Here is an 18,237-nt window from a genome sequence, read left to right on the forward strand (position 1 = left end):
GGATAAATATGTGTGGAAAATTATTTTCCGCTTTACTTCTTCCTTTCTTATTTCTGATTGTAAACTTGTATTACTTATAAAACACAACAAAAGCATATATATTATGAAAGCACAGGTTGTCCTGAAAAAAAAGAGATGTAAAACATGACTGTGGGATGCAGGGAGAGCTGTTAACAGCAATAATAAAACATTTATGCCAGGCAAGTGAACTGTCTAAAAAATGCCCTCGGGCCCCAGAGGGTTAATTTAAAAAAAAAAAAATGGTGTCTGGATAGCTTTGCATGATGAAATGGTTGACAGTTATGTTAAGCCATGTAATTCAACATGCATTTTCCAAAATCTGTAAGCTCTTTTGTTTTTTTAAAAGCAGTGATCAGAGACTCAGTCTCTTCCTGTAGCTTTAAGGTTTTATCAAAGTACCATGTGCTTAGAGGATCCCCCACCCCTGAGTGTGGATTGAGTTCTCTGGGTTATTTGTGTGTTTGTGTAGACGAGGCTTGAGCCCATCATAGAGGATGCAGGTGACCACGAGCTGAAAAAGTCCAGCAAGAGGACACTGCCTGCTGATTGTGGTGACTCCTTGGCCAAGAGAGGCAGTGTAAGCGTCCTGCTTTCCTCTGTCTAGCTCCCTCTGCATTATGGCATCTGCACAAATCAATTCTCTGTCCATGCTTGAATTCTCTTAACATATTGTTGTGATAGAGTGTGATTGTTTTGATGTCTTTGCCTCTTGTCAGTGCTCCCCATGGCCAGACAATGCCTATGTTAGCACAAATCAGGCAGCTACTCCCTCTTTCACCTCCAACTCGCTATCCAGCTACACAACCTCCTCAGTGCCGGACAGGTATATGTCCATGGTTGTGTTGTCTGCTTGATGTTGAGTAAAAAAGATGTGCTTTGAACCCACATAGTCTGATTGCTCAGGAAATTTATTTATTTATTTATTTATTTTTTTCTTCCCAGTGGCTCATCCTCCCCAAATCACCAGGCAGAATATGGCAGCCATGGCAACACGGAGGTTAGTCTGTAGCCCACATTAGCCAGTTTTAACCTTGTCTAAGCATGGAATCATTTCATACACTTCTTGATTTTTAAATATAGTTCAGAGCTTAATGCTTTTACAGCACAGCCTGCTGCTGCTGTTGTTGTTGTACCCAGTGTTGATACAATTATTTAATTGTATTAGGGGCAACCGATTGTCGGCCGGGTCAGTTTTCAGTATTTTTGCAAGTCAACCATTCATACCGGCTAGTACACTGATATGATAGTTTATTTATGCAGCGCAGCACATAGTGACTCACTGGTCACAAAGTTCTACCTTCATGCTTGCATTATTTAAAAAGAGATCACCAGTCAGCGACTTTAGCTTTCTGTCAAGCCACAGCGCTGTGTAATGGCAACTCGGAGCAGAGCACAGCTGAAAATGGCATCTCTGTTCACCTGACTGAAGGGAAAAGAAAAAGCCGCCATCCAAATCCTTCATTAAATAATCCAGCGCTCCTCGTGGGTCCGTAGCTGCTGTTAACATTCAGAAATTAACGGTTTATTTTATAGTTTAAAGGCTTTGTGTTTCCAAAAAGCTCCAAGTTTGCTCGGAGAAGAAAATGGCAAAGACTGTGAGCGGTGGGGCTTCACTGATTTTTACATGTAAAGTTCGTTTTCATTGGAACTGTTTTGAAATGATCACGTGGACATTTGTGTGAACAGTGGACATTTGCACTAAATGCTAGTTAAACACAGTGCAGCAACTTAATGATCAGAAACAATCATCTTCACCAAACAGTCTCAGTGGAGCAGGAAAGTGTAAAAAACTGATTCAGAAAGATTTTCATCCAGGTTTTGTCCTTTAAAGAGCAGGTTTGACGATAGGTTCAGTTCTTGTTCAAATAAGGCAATTATTAAACGGGTTACATTCACTCACTCATTTTCAACTGCTTACTCCAATTAAGGGTCACGGGGGGCTGGAGCCTGTCCCAGCAGTCACAGGGTGTGAGGCGAGGTTCACCCTGTATAGGACACCAGTCTGCCGCAGGGCCACACATACAAACACATTTACACCCGCATGCACACCTTTGGACAACTTAAATTTCCAGTCCACCTAACCCGCATGTCTTTGGATGTAGGAGGAAGCCAGAGCACCCAGTGGAAACACAGGGAGAACATGCAAACTCCACACAGAAAGGCCACAGGTTGGAATCAATCCCACAACCTTCTTGCTGTGAGGCAACTGTGTACAAAAAACAAAACAAAAAAGTAATGCAATCCCACTCAAATGTTGAGGGGGTGGGGGGGGGCAGCTGCCAAGATGACAGAAAAACCCTGCCGGCCTTACTGGATTCAAGCTACCGTGTGTCATTTTTGAAGCAAATGGTATGTCCATCAAATACGAATGTGTTTTTAACCTTTTCAGTGTTATGACCTATTTATAACACGAAATATAACAGAAATCTAAAATATGCATCACATTTAAGTTAAAATGTCACAAGTTGTCTCTTACCAGAGATTGCACAACTTTACAAATCTTGAATTACTTAATTTATTCTGCCCACTAATGTGTGTGAAGGGCCCATCATATCAAGCCAATGACCCCTGACTCCAGGCACTGATTGACTGTTAGCCCATATCACTCTTTTAAAATATGAATTGCTGCTTTCTGGTTTGTAGCAAAGTCCTGGCCACAGCACAACTTGATTTGTTAGACATTATTTTTGTTCAACTTCATAATAATGTTATTTATAGCTCCTTGCGCTTTTTGTGTCAAGGTCATGTTGAAAGGTTCTGTCAATTAAACATATGCAGCAAAATATTTAAAATTTTGTGTTAAGAGTGCATTACACTAAATTTTGACACCTTTTTCATACTTTTTACCGCAAGCAAATATCGGTTTTAAATATTTGTATCGGTCTCCAAAGCTTGGTCATTTTAGATGCTTTATTTGACTTTTTTCTTTTTAAAATAAGGCTGCAAAAATGTGTACATCTTTGGATGAGTGCTGAAAGAAGGAGCGAGTGAGGAATTTAAAAACTCACATCTTCTCGTGTCTTCTGTCCTTTGCAGCAGTTGAGTCCCACAGCCTCCATTCAGGATGCCCAGAAATGGCTGCTGAAAAATCGCTTCAGCTCGTATGCTCGGATGTTCACTCACTTCTCAGGTACACACACTTTCTAGAGTAGCAGTGAAATACATGTGGCATTTGACAACAGCTACGCTACAAGTGAATCAACCTTGTTTTATAGGTTCTGATTTGCTAAAGCTCAGCCGTGACGACCTGGTTCAAATTTGTGGTCCTGCTGATGGAATCAGGCTTTTCAATGCACTCAAATCCAGGTTTGTTAGTTGTGCAAGTCAGGGTGTTTTTAATGGTTGGGTCCACCTCAGTTGACATGAGGGTGTAAAGGTTTTACAAACTGTATTATGTGTGCAGATCAGTGGGGCCAAGACTGACAGTGTACGTCTGTCGGGATGCTGCCTGCGAGAGCCCCCTACTGGAGAGAAGAAACACCAGTGAGAATGGAGAACACAGCATCTCCTCCAGTTTACGTGGTACAGTAAAACTCGCCTAAACCATCACCGAATAAACCGGATATTCGCACTCACTGGTCAGAAACAAAAAACCCAATGCTTTTGTGTGGTTTTCCTTGCAATAAACACTGTAATAGATTTTGCATAATGAATTTTCACTCACATTGGACAAAATGTCCTGTCTGATCGCAATGTATTTTCATTAAAAAAAAAACAAAAAAAAAAACCCTCGTATATACCAGACAAAACAGTCTGGATGTGCCCAGTAACAGAGGTACAAAATGAAGTTCAGCAGTGACACTCGTCATTTTGAGGAGAGCGGGCACTGTATTTCCATGATTAAAGACCAGCTGTTAATTTTTTTTTTTTTTTTTTTTCTCTCCAAACTGTGTTCAGACACGGGGCCTAAACGAGGCAAGGCGTAATTCAAGGCCGGTGATTATTAACTGCACTGTAATATGGTGTTAAGTTTCACACATATCCCTGAGTGTGACGAACCAAATCACTTTAGATCAGAGCCCGCTGCCTGGCAGTGAACCCTCCCCAGAGCCTGACGCGTACCTGCTAAATGACTGAGACCGCAAACATCACTTTGACGTTTTTACTCCTTCCTCTCCCGGTTTTTTTTTTTTTTACACTCCCTCTCCCGTTTTTGCAGTGCACCCACCGATGGATCAAATACATTTGACAGATAAGTCCACAAATATGACCAACTTTACACTCAAATGGCCCGCAATTCATGGAGGAAATTTGCATGTACCTTACTGTTGGTTTGGAGGTTGATTGTATGAAGAAGTTGAGCTCGCTGAGGGACAAATTAATCCAGACACTGTTCCTGCAGCAAATTGCATAAAGACGTGACAAACAACTTTGAAGGGTCACGCACACGTCAATGTCATTGCATGGCTACAAAATTACAAGGTACCACTCCACAGTGAACTTAGAAAAAATGGATTTTGTCCGTTTTATACATTTAACAGATTTCGATTCTAACGGACAAAATTTGCTGGTCCACCTGAATCCATTATATGCTAGTTTTACTGTATACAAGTTCTGTGTGTAAGGCTTATATTTAAATTTAGTCTGGAATGTAACACTGATAGTTTTACTCCTTGTTGTGATGAGAAGCTCGCTAGAAATACACAGTGCCTCTAAGATCCAAAAGTCCTTTATTTGTATGTTTTCTTCTGATTCTTTCTTTTTCACTGTATTAAAAATAAAATAAACAAAACCTATGAAATCACATGTACACAAGTATTCACACCCTTTGCTCAGTACTTGATGTAGTGTTAATGTACCTTTGGCAGCAATTACAGCCTCAAGTCTACTTGAATATGATGCCTCAAGCTTGGTATACCTACAGTGGCTTTCAAAAGTATTCAGCCCCTTGGTATTTCACGCATTTTAATTTGTTTATGGCATTTCAAATACAAAAGTAAATCGGGCTTCTCAATATAAAAATTTCTCAAATTATCTTCCTTAGACTAAAAGTGAAAGTAAATCTCTACAACTTGATATAAATGAATTAAAAATCTAAAATCCAAGATGATGGGTTGCATAAGTAATCAGTCCCTTTGGTATAATACCTGTAAATAATCAGTTTAATTGCCAGTTTTCTTCAGACAAGTCAGGGGATGGATACATGAACATTTACAAGTCACTGAATATGTCTTGATTTTATTTACATCAGTTTTTGAAGAAATACAAACAGTATGGCACTGTGTGGAGTAGACAGTTCTCAAAAACTGAGTGACTGTGCAAGAAGAAGAACAGTGAGGAAAGTCACCAAGACACCCAGACAACCCAGAAAAAGTTACAGGCTTCTGTGGCTGTTATTGGAGAAATTGTGCATAGTGCATGTTTTGCATTTTGTATCCCCAGTTATACAGCTTTAGGATGAAGTGGTATAGAGGATGGTTTTACTAAAAAGAAGACCTGAAAGTTCAGCTGCAATTTGCCAGAATGTACATCTGAGATGCAAGCCTAGATTTAATGTTTTGGTGAAAGAAAACCTGCTGTTAATACTTTTCAGATGCAGTGTATTCTGCAGACAAGAAACAGGCAAAAAGCAATGAGAGCATAACCTCCATGGTGGAAGTAATGTAGTATGTGAGGCCAAACCTGAGTTTAAAATTTCTTTCTTTGTCAACAGTATACCATGCTCTTTACCTAGAGGATCTAACAGCAGCAGAACTCATCCGTAAGATGGCGTCTGTGTGCAGCCTTCCTCCTGAAAGGATCAACCAGGTGTACCGACAAGGTCCTACAGGCATACACATCCTGCTCAGTGACCAGGTAGCAAAACATATCCTTATTTAAAGTGGTCTCTTTCAGTGTATATAATATATTTTAGCTATTTCTTCCAGGCACTAGCTTTAGGAGTGTTTTATTTAAAGACTTAAGTTTGCATTGTTTCATTAAGAAAAAAATCTCTCCATCCGTAACAACTGGACCACATTGCTGCTTTTCTGCGCTGAGCACAGTGTATTTTAGTGCAACTCTTGATCATTACTGTCATTGCTATACTTCTAAAGTCACTTTCACGTGAAGGCTCCACTAAATTTCATGAAAAATTGTGTAAAAATGTCACAGAATGTAAACCACATTGTAGTTTTATGGTACACAGAACGAAAGGCAACCCACAGTTATTGCTGTTGCTATTAATTACCGCCACCAAGGAAGTTTGACAATGCCTACAATTTTTCATATACCATTGTCGTTACGTGCTCTGGTTCATTCTTTTTCTGCGGCTCCCAGGTCCAGGTCACAGTAGAAGTTCATTCCACACTTTTCTATCCTTAGGCAAGTCGTCTAACTCCAGTGGTGGGCACAGCTAACCAAAAAGTTAGCTTTGATAACCGTTAATCAGCTAACTGAAAAGTTAGCTTTTATAAAGCTACACCGATGAACCCCTAAAAAAAACTTTAGCGGAAGTTACAGCTAAACCGATAACTTTTTGTATTGACTCCAGTACACTGGCAGCTACTGATAATTCTTCATAAACTCAAAGGCAGTCACAAACAACAATGAGCTAGTGCTTCTGTCTACTATCAGCCTTCTCTCAACAAGAGAGACCTGGTGACCAGAGAGAAAGGAAGGGGAGAGGGGAAAAAAAGGTAATTTATTTCCACAGCCATACAGTCTTGCAGGAGACATGCACACAGCAAGACAGTTTTGACTTATGCTTAAAATTTTCATTTGTAAAGGAAAAAAAAAAGCAATTTGAAAACTGAAAATTCTGTTAAGTGTGATTCAGCACGTATAGCGAATGTGTGGCCATTGGTATTCACTCTGCCATGAACACTGTCTACTGGATGAGCATATGAATGCCAGCTGCCACACATTTGATATGCGTGCTGAATCACACTTAAACAGAATTTTCAGCTTTCAAATTGCCTTTTTTATACAAATGAAAAAAATGACATGTTTACAAATACAGATTTATTTGTCAAAACCAACACGTTACAGTAACTTGTTTATTGGTTTTTACATATAAATAAACCGACCAACCACTGATGACAGGAAACTCATTTTCCCATAATGCCTTTTGGCATGTGTGTATGCAAATGCTCAAACCTTCAAAATTAGTCCATTCAGGGTTTTCACGTATCCCATAATCCCTTGCGCGCGCCAGAGTCGCTGCAGTCAAACCAACAGAGAATCCACACAATGACAATTTTAAATGAATATTATACTACAAAAATGTAATTTTTATGCTTTTCATCATGTTAATAAGAGACTACATGCATGATACCCTGAAAACTTGCTAAAACAATTATAACAAATAATCCGTGTCTGCTACGTTTAATCTGCGTGGAATTTAATAAGCGCAAACCGAATTTCAGACATATTATATATACTCAACAAAAATATAAATGCAACACTTTTGGTTTTGCTCCCATTTTGTATGAGATGAAGTCAAAGATCTAAAACTTTTTCCACATACACAATATCACCATTTCCCTCAAATATTGTTCACAAACCAGTCTAAATCTGTGATAGTGAGCACTTCTCCTTTGCTGAGATAATCCATCCCACCTCACAGGTGTGCCATATCAAGATGCTGATTAGACACCATGATTAGTGCACAGGTGTGCCTTAGACTGTCCACAATAAAAGGCCACTCTGAAAGGTGCAGTTTTGTTTTATTGGTGGGGGATACCAGTCAGTATCTGGTGTGACCACCATTTGCCTCATGCAGTGCAACACATCTCCTTCGCATCATCCGTGAAGAGAACACCGCTCCAACGTGCCAAACGCCAGCGAATGTGAGCATTTGCCCACTCAAGTCGGTTACGACGACGAACTGGAGTCGGGTCGAGACCCCGATGAGGACGACGAGCATGCAGATGAGCTTCCCTGAGACGGTTTCTGACAGTTTGTGCAGAAATTCTTTGGTTATGCAAACCGATTGTTTCAGCAGCTGTCCGAGTGGCTGGTCTCAGACGATCTTGGAGGTGAACATGCTGGATGTGGAGGTCCTGGGCTGGTGTGGTTACACGTGGTCTGCGGTTGTGAGGCTGGTTGGATGTACTGCCAAATCCTCTGAAACGCCTTTGGAGACGGCTTATGGTAGAGACATGAACATTCAATACACGAGCAACAGCTCTGGTTGACATTCCTGCTGTCAGCATGCCAACTGCACGCTCCCTCAAATCTTGCGACATCTGTGGCATTGTGCTGTGTGATAAAACTGCACCTTTCAGAGTGGCCTTTTATTGTGGGCAGTCTAAGGCACACCTGTGCACTAATCATGGTGTCTAATCAGCATCTTGATATGGCACACCTGTGAGGTGGGATGGATTATCTCAGCAAAGGAGAAGTGCTCACTATCACAGATTTAGACTGGTTTGTGAACAATATTTGAGAGAAATGGTGATATTGTGTATGTGGAAAAAGATTTAGGTCTTTGAGTTCATCTCATACAAAATGGGAGCAAAACCAAAAGTGTTGCGTTTATATTTTTGTTGAGTGTATATTAGTCTGGAACAAAGAGGATAAACAGTGTTGTAAAGAACAATAATCAAGACGTTAAAGAGCAAACTTCACTTTCCTCCAGAATGACATGATCAGGAAGCGAGCATAGCTCACAGCAGTTCCCATTGACAATAACAGAGAGACAGCCTGTGATTTTCGCATGTTTACATAAAACAAACGGCAATAACGTCTATAAACCCAGAGAATATATTCGCGAGAGTTTTAGGCACAATATAAAAATAGTTTTATGTTGCGATGTTAATGGTGTTGTCCGTGTGCGGTGGTTAAAGTGTAGCCCCATCAGAGCGTCTCAATGCAGTTCTCAATGTTACTGAGATCTCGCAGCGTGGCAGCCTGTCCGAGGTTTTGAGGGATTTGAAACCTGAAAAGCCTCAATTACTTTAAAACCAAAACATACGAGGTCTCTTAGATAATAAACCAACCCTTTTTTTTTTTTAACTATATGGATTTGAATGACATGCGATTACACCAATCATGCTTGAACCCTCGTGCGCATGCGTGAGTTTTTTCACGCGTATCGGTGACGTCATTTCCCTGTGGGCAGGCCTTGAGTGAGATGTGGTCCCGCCCTCTCGGCTGAATTCCTTTGTTTCATACGCTGCTCGAGACGGCGCGCGTTGCTTTTTCAAAAATTTTTCTGGACCTGTGAGGAATATCCGAGTGGACACTATTCGAGAAATTAAGCTGGTTTTCTGTGAAAAGTTTAACGGCTGATGAGAGATTATGGGGTGTTTCTGTCGGTGTAAGGACTTCCCACGGAGCGGGACGTCGCGCAGCGCTTCCAGGCGACGTTGTCTGGCTGTTTCGAGCTGAAATCATCCTAATTTAAGGTTCTGTTGACCCAGGACGTCGTGAGAGAACAGAGAAGATTCAGAAGAGGCCGGCATGAGGAGTTTATGTGGACATTCCACTGTTAAAGGTCATTTTGTAATGAAAGAACGTGCGCGCAAATTCGCCGAGTCGTTACCGTGATGACGACGCAAATCTGTGTGCGCCGCGACCAGAAAAACACCTCCGTGTTGAAAACCATTTGTAAAATTCAGGCGGCTTTTGATGGCTTTCAACAAGTGAGTAACTGAGAAATTGTTTAACAGCTTGGACATGTTCCAACTTGCCCGTTAAGATTTCCAACGGAGGTGTTTTTCCTGCCGCGACCTCCCGCGGTCGGGTCCAGCCCGACATGCGACTCTGCCCGCACGTTCTTTCATTACAAAATGACCGTTAACAATGGAATGTCCGAATAAACTCCTCATGCCGACTTCTTCTGAAAGTTCTCTGTTCTCTGATGACTTACTGCGTCAACAGAGCCTGAAATGTGGAAGTTTTCAACTTGAAACGGCAAGACGCTGCCGCCTCGAAGTGCAGATCGCCGTCAGGCGCCGTGGACCGTCCTTAAAGCGACACTACCAGACCAAAATCTCTCATCAGCCGTTAAAATTTTTACCGAAAACCAGCTGAATTTATTGAATGGTGTCCACTCAGTTGTGCCTTACAGTTTTGAAAAAATTTTTATCAAACAAAGCAACAGTCTCTGAGCCATTCCTAAACAATGAAAAAAATCGACGAGCGTGTGGACGACTCCTCACTCAAAGACTGCCCACAGGCGAATGACGTAACCGACAGGCGTGAAAAAACTCTCACATGCCCACGAGGGTTCAAGCATGTCTGATGTAATCACACGTGATTCAAATCCATATGGTTTTTGAAAAAAATAATAAGGTCGGATACTTTTCTAATAGACCTCGTATAGCTGATATTTTCACTTTGTAAAACCAACAGGTGATGTTAATTTTGATAACCTGTCCAGAATTAGTTTAAAATTTTAACAAGTCAAAACTGCCTTGCTGTGCATGTCTCCTGTGACCTGTCTGCAAGACTGTATGGCTGTAAAAATAAATGATCTTTTTTTTTTTTTTTCCTTACTTTCTCTCTGGTAGCCAGGTCTCATCTGCTGGCAGAGTTTTGAGCTCTATCTCTCATAGCTGTCTGTCTGCTACAAAACACGTAACGGGCAGGATCTAAAATGTATGAGCTTTATTCACTATGCCTGCAAAAGGATAGTAGCAGTCCAAAAGTTACCGGAACTAAATTTAGCGGAAGTTAATTGGTCCGCTGATGGTTGTTTAAAGTTAGCTGAAAAGCTTATCAGCTAAAGTTAGCTTCGCTAATTAGCGTTTTGCAGATTAGTGGAACTGTGCCCACCACTGTCTAACTCCACCTAAGGCAGTGGTGTCTAAAGTATTCCAGAAAGGGCGGAGAGGGTGCAGGTTTTCTTTGCAGCCACTGACTCCAGCAGGTGATTTCACTGATTAACATCACTTTGAGAAGGTGAGATGAGTTCAGTGAAATCATCTGCTGGAGTCGGTGGCTGCAAAGAAAACCTGCACCCTCTCAGACTTGCTGCATAGACAATGTGACCAGCGCCAAGACCATCACCATCAGGCCAAACCAGAAACCCTGGATGACAGGAAAGGTGCTCTCCCTGCTGAAAATTTGTGATGCTGCATTCAAAGACAATGATGCAACAGCACTCAGAGCAGCCAGAAGGAACCTGTCGGCGGGAATAAAAAGAGCTAAGTCCACATATGCCCTCCAGGTTCAAGGCTACTTCCAATCCAATGACCCACGGAGGATGTGAAGGGGCATCAAATGCATCACGCACTACAAAAACAATGTAGCGCAGTGCTCTGCAGACCCAGCACTCCCAGACACTCTGAATGCCTTTTATGCGCATTTTGAGGAGTCCAACACCATCACCCCCTCCCGAGTCCCTCCCTCCCCCAAAGACCCCCCAGTCAGCAACATCACTACAGCTGAGATGAGGAACATGCTGCAGAGGATCAACCCCCGAAAGGCCCCGGGCCCTAACAGACTACCAGGGAGGGTCCTAAAAGACTGTGCACACCAGCTGTCTGAGTGAGGTTCTGGTGGATATATTCAACACCTCTCTGTCCCAAGCCAGAGTTCCACCATGCCGCAAGACATCAAGGATAATCCCTGTGCCAAAGACCGCTGCACCATCCTGCCTCAATGACTACAGGCCAGTTGCACTCACCCCCATCACCACAAAGTGCTTTGAGAGGCTGGTGATGAGGCGCCTGAAGCAGACCATCAATGTGATTATAGATGAGCACCAGTACGTGTACAGGCAAAACCGGTCCACAGCTGATGCCATCTCCACTGTGGTGCATCAGGCCTGCGCACAGTCTGTTCACACCCCTTCCCTCTGGAAGGAGGCTGTGCAGCATCCGGGCAAAAACGTCCAGACTGAAAAACAGCTTCTACCCGAATGCTGTCACACTGTTGAACAGTTCAACATCCACCACCAAACTGTGAACATTACACTACATGCACATTGTCACCTTCTTAATACTCGAACGCTGCTGCTGCTGCTGACCCTGTGCCTTGTATATATATATATTCTATGGCTACAGGGGTGCGCATATTGTACATTGCAAAGTTTACATTGCAAAAGTTTATACAATAGGTTTTAAAAAAAATTGTCCCAGTTAACTACACCAAGACCTGGAGAAACTGCGTTTCGTTCTGCCTGTAAGGGTCGAGTGACAATAAAAGTGAGTCTGAGTCTCACTGTTTCGTGACACCTTGTCCTTTATTGTTCCATGCCAGTGCTATATTGAAGACTGGCCAGCAGATGTTGATACATTTAACTGTATCAAATGCTTCGAAACACTGAACCATTTCAAACACAATTGCTTCATATTGATTCAGTGGTTTAAAAAGCTTCAGTTGTTTGCTGCAGCTTGTCGGGTGGCTTAAATCTGAACCAAGTCCAAATAATGGATGTTGCACCGGCCTTTTCACTAGCTCCTCCATTTCTCTTTCAGCCATATTTAATCAAAATGATTACACGTTGCTGCTTGTGGCTCCAACTTCCATGGGTTGCGAGTAGATTGTCATCAACATGCATTATCCTCTACAGCATTTAATGACAGCCGCCATCCTTGTTGCGTTGCTCCCATCTTCAGTCTGTGAACATGCATTACCGCGTTAGTGCAGTGGAATTAAAATCTCTATCATAGGCCAGTTTTGTATCATATCTCATATTGTTTCTATCACCATTACTACTCCCAACAACACAGACTTTTGTTTAGGTTCAGTGTGTTATAGATTTATATTGTCCTCAACATGACAAATCCGCTATATCCAGTGATGAAAGTTTTCCAGAAATTCTGATTTTTACTTGTATGGTGAACATTTTCTGATTATATTTGATGACGTACGTCAGAATCCATTAATACTCAACACATAAACAGTAGGTGTTGGTAATGCACTGTGTTTGTTTGCAAACCACCAATAAACTTGAAAGGAGGATCAGATTTAGTCTGTGGTCTATTATAGTTTTGCCATCTTGCCAATATGTGAAAAGTTGTGTGAAAAATTGACCTGACTCAACAAAAGGTTTTTTTTGGGGGGGGGGTAAGTAGACCTGAAAATGCACCAGAATGCAACTGAGATTTCAAATTTTTCTGTAGGAGAAACCCCAGGCCCCCTACCAAGGGCTTTGAGCCTTTAGCCCTTGCCTGAAGCTTTCAGGGTCTTCCTCCCCCCCCATGGCACACTTTCATCACTGTGCATCATACCTGGGCATTGCACAGCCCCCGAGCCACATCCGGCCTTTCAGTTGTCTCTGACTGACAAGCATGAGATTATCGAGAAATTACAAATTAAACGTGAATACCTTTACACATCATGCATGAAATAAAACTGCGTTGCTCTTACCTTGAAGGCATCTCCGTTTACTTACTTTACTGTTTCAGGGATTAAAGTTCTCCGGCGGTGTGATGGCTTTCTGTCATTTATGCTGCCAAAAGCCACCCAAAGATAAACACGCCGTCCTGACGCAAAATCAAGGGTGGATGCAAGATATAAAATTTACAGCATCCCCAGGACACAATGTCAGCGTGGCCTATGCACACTGCGTTCAAAAATCATTTTTAGGATGTCTGTTTTGCTTTTCTCCTGGCTGCCATCGGCGTCTGTTCCTCTGTGCCTTTTCCTCTGTAGGAGGGGGTCGGAGTCAGCCTGCTGCGTGTTTGAGCGTAGCGCTGTAAAGGCCACATAGAGTGGACATCAGCCTGTAGAAACTAGGAACCCAAAAGCCAACATGTACTGAACCACGTTTGTTTTAATGACTGTAAGAATATTTTTTTTTTTTTTTTGCTTTAAGTGACGCTGTCTTAAACACAAAGTTTTTTGGCTTAATAAATCGTAATTAGTATTGAATCAAGTAAAAGTCTAGAAAAGGTGATACTGCAGTCGGGGAAAAAAACGGTGGTTAATGAGTGAAATATAATCTTGTTCAGCAAGAGAACAGTTTGCTGTTTTTTTTGCTGTCTCCACCTTGTTTTCCCTTAAATCCAAGGATGCTATCGCCAGAGGTTTTCTATAAAAAGGTAGATGATGAACAGCTTATGATTTGGCTGTTAAAAAAAAAAACTAAGAATGGTAAATGGGGTAATGTAATAGCATTTTGTATGAAGTTGATTAAATGGTGGTCTTGGGGGTGGGGGGGGGTGGTTTGCTCACTGTTTTGGGGGAATTTTGATAGAATAAATGATATAATGTTGGTGTGTTTACTTAACCTACTTCACTTTTTCATTGCTTAATCATAGTCACAAGTTGTCAAAACAATACAATTTACTGCTTTTTTTTTTTTTTTTTTTTTTTTGAGATAAAATTAGTATGGAACAGAATTGTGTTCAGTATATTGGTCCGGCCCGACACAATATTTTCTATTACTCATGTGGCCCCTTGGGAAAACTAATATCCCCACTCCTGCTCTGCATATATGATGACACAAATTGAGTAACAGTGGATGGAGTGAAAGGAAAATGCACAAGGGAACTCACTCACTTCATACTGAGGACAAATGAGAGGGTTGTCTTTTTTTCCTGCTTTTTCTCCACTGTGATCAGGAATTTGCACCTTACCTAACATCTCCCCTCTTTCATTAAATTATTCTTTTATGCTGAATAATGTCAAATTGAAATACCAGGTGACTGCATTTTCTAAAATTGTTAAACTGGGATCGGCTGCAACAGCATTTCACCTTTGTCTGTTTTAACTTTTTTTTTTTCCCCTCCTTCTTCCCAGATGGTTTACAACTTGCCTGATGAGAGCAGTTTTTTAATCAATACAGTCAAAGGTGAGTGTAATGCATTAGTGGGAATTTCCTAATTAATATTTTTCTCCCAATAGGGGGCAGAGTCTCTTACGTGTTGTGTACATAATATCTTGACAGCGACTTTGCGTATCAAGGTAAAAACTAGTACACAAGTTTACCTCACTAATACACATAATTGGTCACATGGCAGGTTTAATTTTGAAGGTGAGTGTAATGCATTAGTGGGAACTTCCTAATTAATATTTTTCTCCAAATAGGGGGCAGAGTCTCTTACGTGTTGTGTACATAATATCTTGACAGCGACTTTGCGTATCAAGGTAAAAACTAGTACACAAGTTTACCTCACTAATGTACATAATTGGTCACATGGCAGGTTTAATTTTGACCACCAGGGGACATAGTCTCTGAAATAGGTGTATGTGTGAATTCTTGCTCATGATAGAATTTGTTACTACTGTAAGTAACAACTATTTTTCATAATGAATCAGTTAATGAATATAATAATGGATATTAAGTTTACTGCCAAATAGGTGTAAAGAAAATAGTAAAATAAACCAGAAAGTATTCACATTAAAGATGTTGAAATTGGAGAATTTGAATTTTTTTGTTTAAAAAAAAAAAAAAACTCAGAAGGATTAATCCATTATCTAAATCCTTTGCATTCCAAACTCTTGTACTGGCCATATCTATCTAATAATGCATCATGAAGAGGAAAAAAGATGTTTGTCACATTGGTCTGTAAAATGCTTTTATTTTTGAAATGTGGTGCTTTAAAAGGTTACATTAAAAAAAAAAGTTACAATTGCCTTAGCCCAACCATCATTGTCATTGTTCTCCAGCTGCATCTAAACAAATGGAGTGCTGAGTAGTATGTATTACTATGTTTATTCAAGAACATGATCTTTCAGTTTGAGAGCATCATTTATTAATTGTGGTCACTGAGACCCAGCAGGTCCTCATCATTCAGTTCTAGTTTTTTTTCCCCCGATGTTTTGCATTACTACCACCTTCTGCTCCAGCGTGTGTTTTAGACAGTACTTCATTCAGATCAGTATACGGTTGCAGCTTGTCATGTGTAGACAGTACCATCTTGTGCCTGTAGATGATTGGACCAGCAGAATAAGTTTATTAAAAAAAAATGAATAGTCCAGAAGATATGGACGTTGTAGATTGTTTGTTGCAGCTATGTATTGGTAGGATTTGCACAGGTTTTGGCTCGGCAATGCAGGTTAAGGTAAATATACATTATTATAGTGAGTATCTAACTTTCTACCTCTTTAAAAGCTTTAATAAGATGTGCAAATTAAAACTGTATCTGGCTTTATGAAGCTGGCGCTAATTCTGCAGGTCGGTTCATGACATCCATGTAAAATACTGTTGGCGACCGTTTCTGTGATCTCCTGTATTGTAGTGAAACACAGCCAAGCTTTGTTTAGGCAGGATTTACTGTCCTTCTGAATTTCTCTCCCTCTCTAGATGAAGCGGGTGAAGGACTACATCTAATCCTGAAGTAGTGAGACAGGCAGATGGCATCACTAATTCTCCACCCTCTATTTTGGAGCAAAATCCTCCCACTGTCCTCTGTCATCCTTTTTGTTTTTGCCTCCTCCCTCTCTCCCTCCAAATGATTGCTAGATGAAAAGCAAGAGACTATTTTAAGCCATGTAAATGTTAGAATCTGACATGGGTGTGTCCATTGTTTCATATTGAAAACACTATTACGAAGGGAGCTCAGTTAAGAGAGGGGAGACTGGAGAGGTACGCATTGGGGGTGGGTGTGGGGGACTAATGTGTTATGTACTTTGATTTTATTATTTTGTTTGCCTTTTTATACGGTTCCGTAAGAAGGGATTGAGGGAGGTGCTCCAGGAAAGAGGGAAGAGTGTTCTGGCCTGCGGCTGCAGAAGAATAAGCAGAATGTCCTTGTTGCTCGATGCCCTTCCTGCACAATGTGCACAACCAGCACTAGGCCAGTATTTGATAACCTGTAATGCTGAGCAGCATGCAATCTCCACATACTAACCTGCTTAAAGAAGAATCCCACCTGAATCTTCTTGTTGAACATTCTTAAGGGGGGGTTGTCTTATAAAATTAAAAACACAGTTAATCCTTTAAGCCTTGTAATGCCTGAAGTAACAAGGCCTGCTCTAAATTAAATTTGTAGAAGTGGTTTCATTTCTAGATGTTTAAGTAGGTTTTTTTTTTTCTTTTTTCTGTTTGTGAGATGGACTGTTCTCGTGTATTTTGTCATAGTCATCTTGTGTGAGCTTGACTTGTCTACAAACAAAAGGTCCTCGTCATGTGCTTAGACTTTAGTTGCGCCTCAGTTATTGTTGAGCTGCTTCTGTTTCTCATTGATGTTAGTAATTTCTGGCGTCGTGTTGACTTTTAGCTAGTCGGCATCCTATACTCGGTCTCAAAAATGCACAGAGCATGTGCGCTTGTCTATTTTCTGTGGTAAAACAATGAAAGCTGGTATAAACCTTCAACCATGCTCACACCCCCCCCCCCCCCCCCCCAAACTGGGGCCATGTTTGTGCAGTAAGAGATATATGAACCGCCTATCCAAAAACCTATGTGGACCAAATTTTTACTTAAGCATGTTTTATTCTGAAAGGCCTCATTGTCTGCACATCTTGGTCACCAGAAGCATTTGGATTGTTGGTCAGATGGTGAATTAAATCAACTTCTTTCTCCATGTGGAGTCACAAGTACAGTGCAATGTAATGAACCCTTCATTCTGGGAACTGAAAGAAATTACCCATTACACTGCAGTCTGGTAGAAACGCACTAGCACAGGACCCCGGTTTAATCTGTCTTTTCCTGCAGTCTACAGCATTGTGGCAGTGCCACAGCCTCCTCCAGGTTTTTGTGATTGAACACAGGAAGTACATGAGATTGCTGTGTGCAGGTGTCCTTTTTGAGAAGTGACTGAGAACCTCCAGCAGTTTCCCTGGGAGTTGCTGTTCTGTTAAATCCATTCATTTTGGGACAGTGTCTGAAATGTTGAATCTCATACAATGTGTGTGTGCATTGCACGCCTGATTGTGTGCGTGTTTTTTTTTTTCTTTTCTTTTTTAAGATTTAATTATGTTAATTATGGTGTGCTCAAACTGTTTAGCTTGCTGTTTTATGTGGAAGCTGTGGATGGGAGAAGGAGAATTTGAATACTGGTGCCCCCCCCCCCCCGCACTGAAAAAAAAAATGGATTTTGACAAGTCAGCAGTCATACAACCACAAATATTGACTACAGAGTATTTGTGTTTTTAGTTTCACCACATGTTGGAGCTGCGGCCGGAACTCTTGACGTTTACAATGACAGTACCACAGTACATCAAACTGTTGACTCATAGTGGGTATAGAGCTGATTTGCTACCAAGTTGGGCCTACTTTTGTAAGCATTAACACACACACACCCTCCCCATTTGTTTGTGTAAATGAGTGTGTGAGCAGGAGACGTGACCACTGTTTATGTACAGCCTAATGTCAGATGATGCTTCTCATGTGCAGTCTCGTATGCTGGATATGTACACAACCATGTGCTGGGAATAAAGGATTTCATAACTTTA

The 18,237-nt window shown here is 41.1% G+C and overlaps 1 protein-coding gene across 4 annotated transcripts in view; it reads left to right on the forward strand.

The window, feature by feature from the left end:
- Positions 1-18,237, forward strand: part of ubp1 (upstream binding protein 1) — a 31,137-nt gene extending 12,900 nt beyond the window's left edge. For 3 of the 4 annotated variants that reach the window (XM_034161075.1, XM_034161074.1, XM_034161076.1), the window contains exons 9-17: positions 491-598; positions 738-844; positions 964-1,018; positions 3,058-3,151; positions 3,237-3,327; positions 3,425-3,543; positions 5,675-5,817; positions 14,638-14,689; positions 16,145-18,237. In XM_034161075.1, coding sequence (XP_034016966.1) covers positions 491-598; positions 738-844; positions 964-1,018; positions 3,058-3,151; positions 3,237-3,327; positions 3,425-3,543; positions 5,675-5,817; positions 14,638-14,689; positions 16,145-16,182 — 807 coding nt within the window. In that variant the 3' untranslated portion in view covers positions 16,183-18,237. The remainder of the gene's footprint in view (positions 1-490; positions 599-737; positions 845-963; positions 1,019-3,057; positions 3,152-3,236; positions 3,328-3,424; positions 3,544-5,674; positions 5,818-14,637; positions 14,690-16,144) is intronic. The other variant, XM_034161077.1, reaches the window with a different exon arrangement.

Source organism: Thalassophryne amazonica, chromosome 20, assembly GCF_902500255.1.
Source record: "Thalassophryne amazonica chromosome 20, fThaAma1.1, whole genome shotgun sequence".
NCBI classification, from domain to species: Eukaryota; Metazoa; Chordata; class Actinopteri; order Batrachoidiformes; family Batrachoididae; genus Thalassophryne; species Thalassophryne amazonica.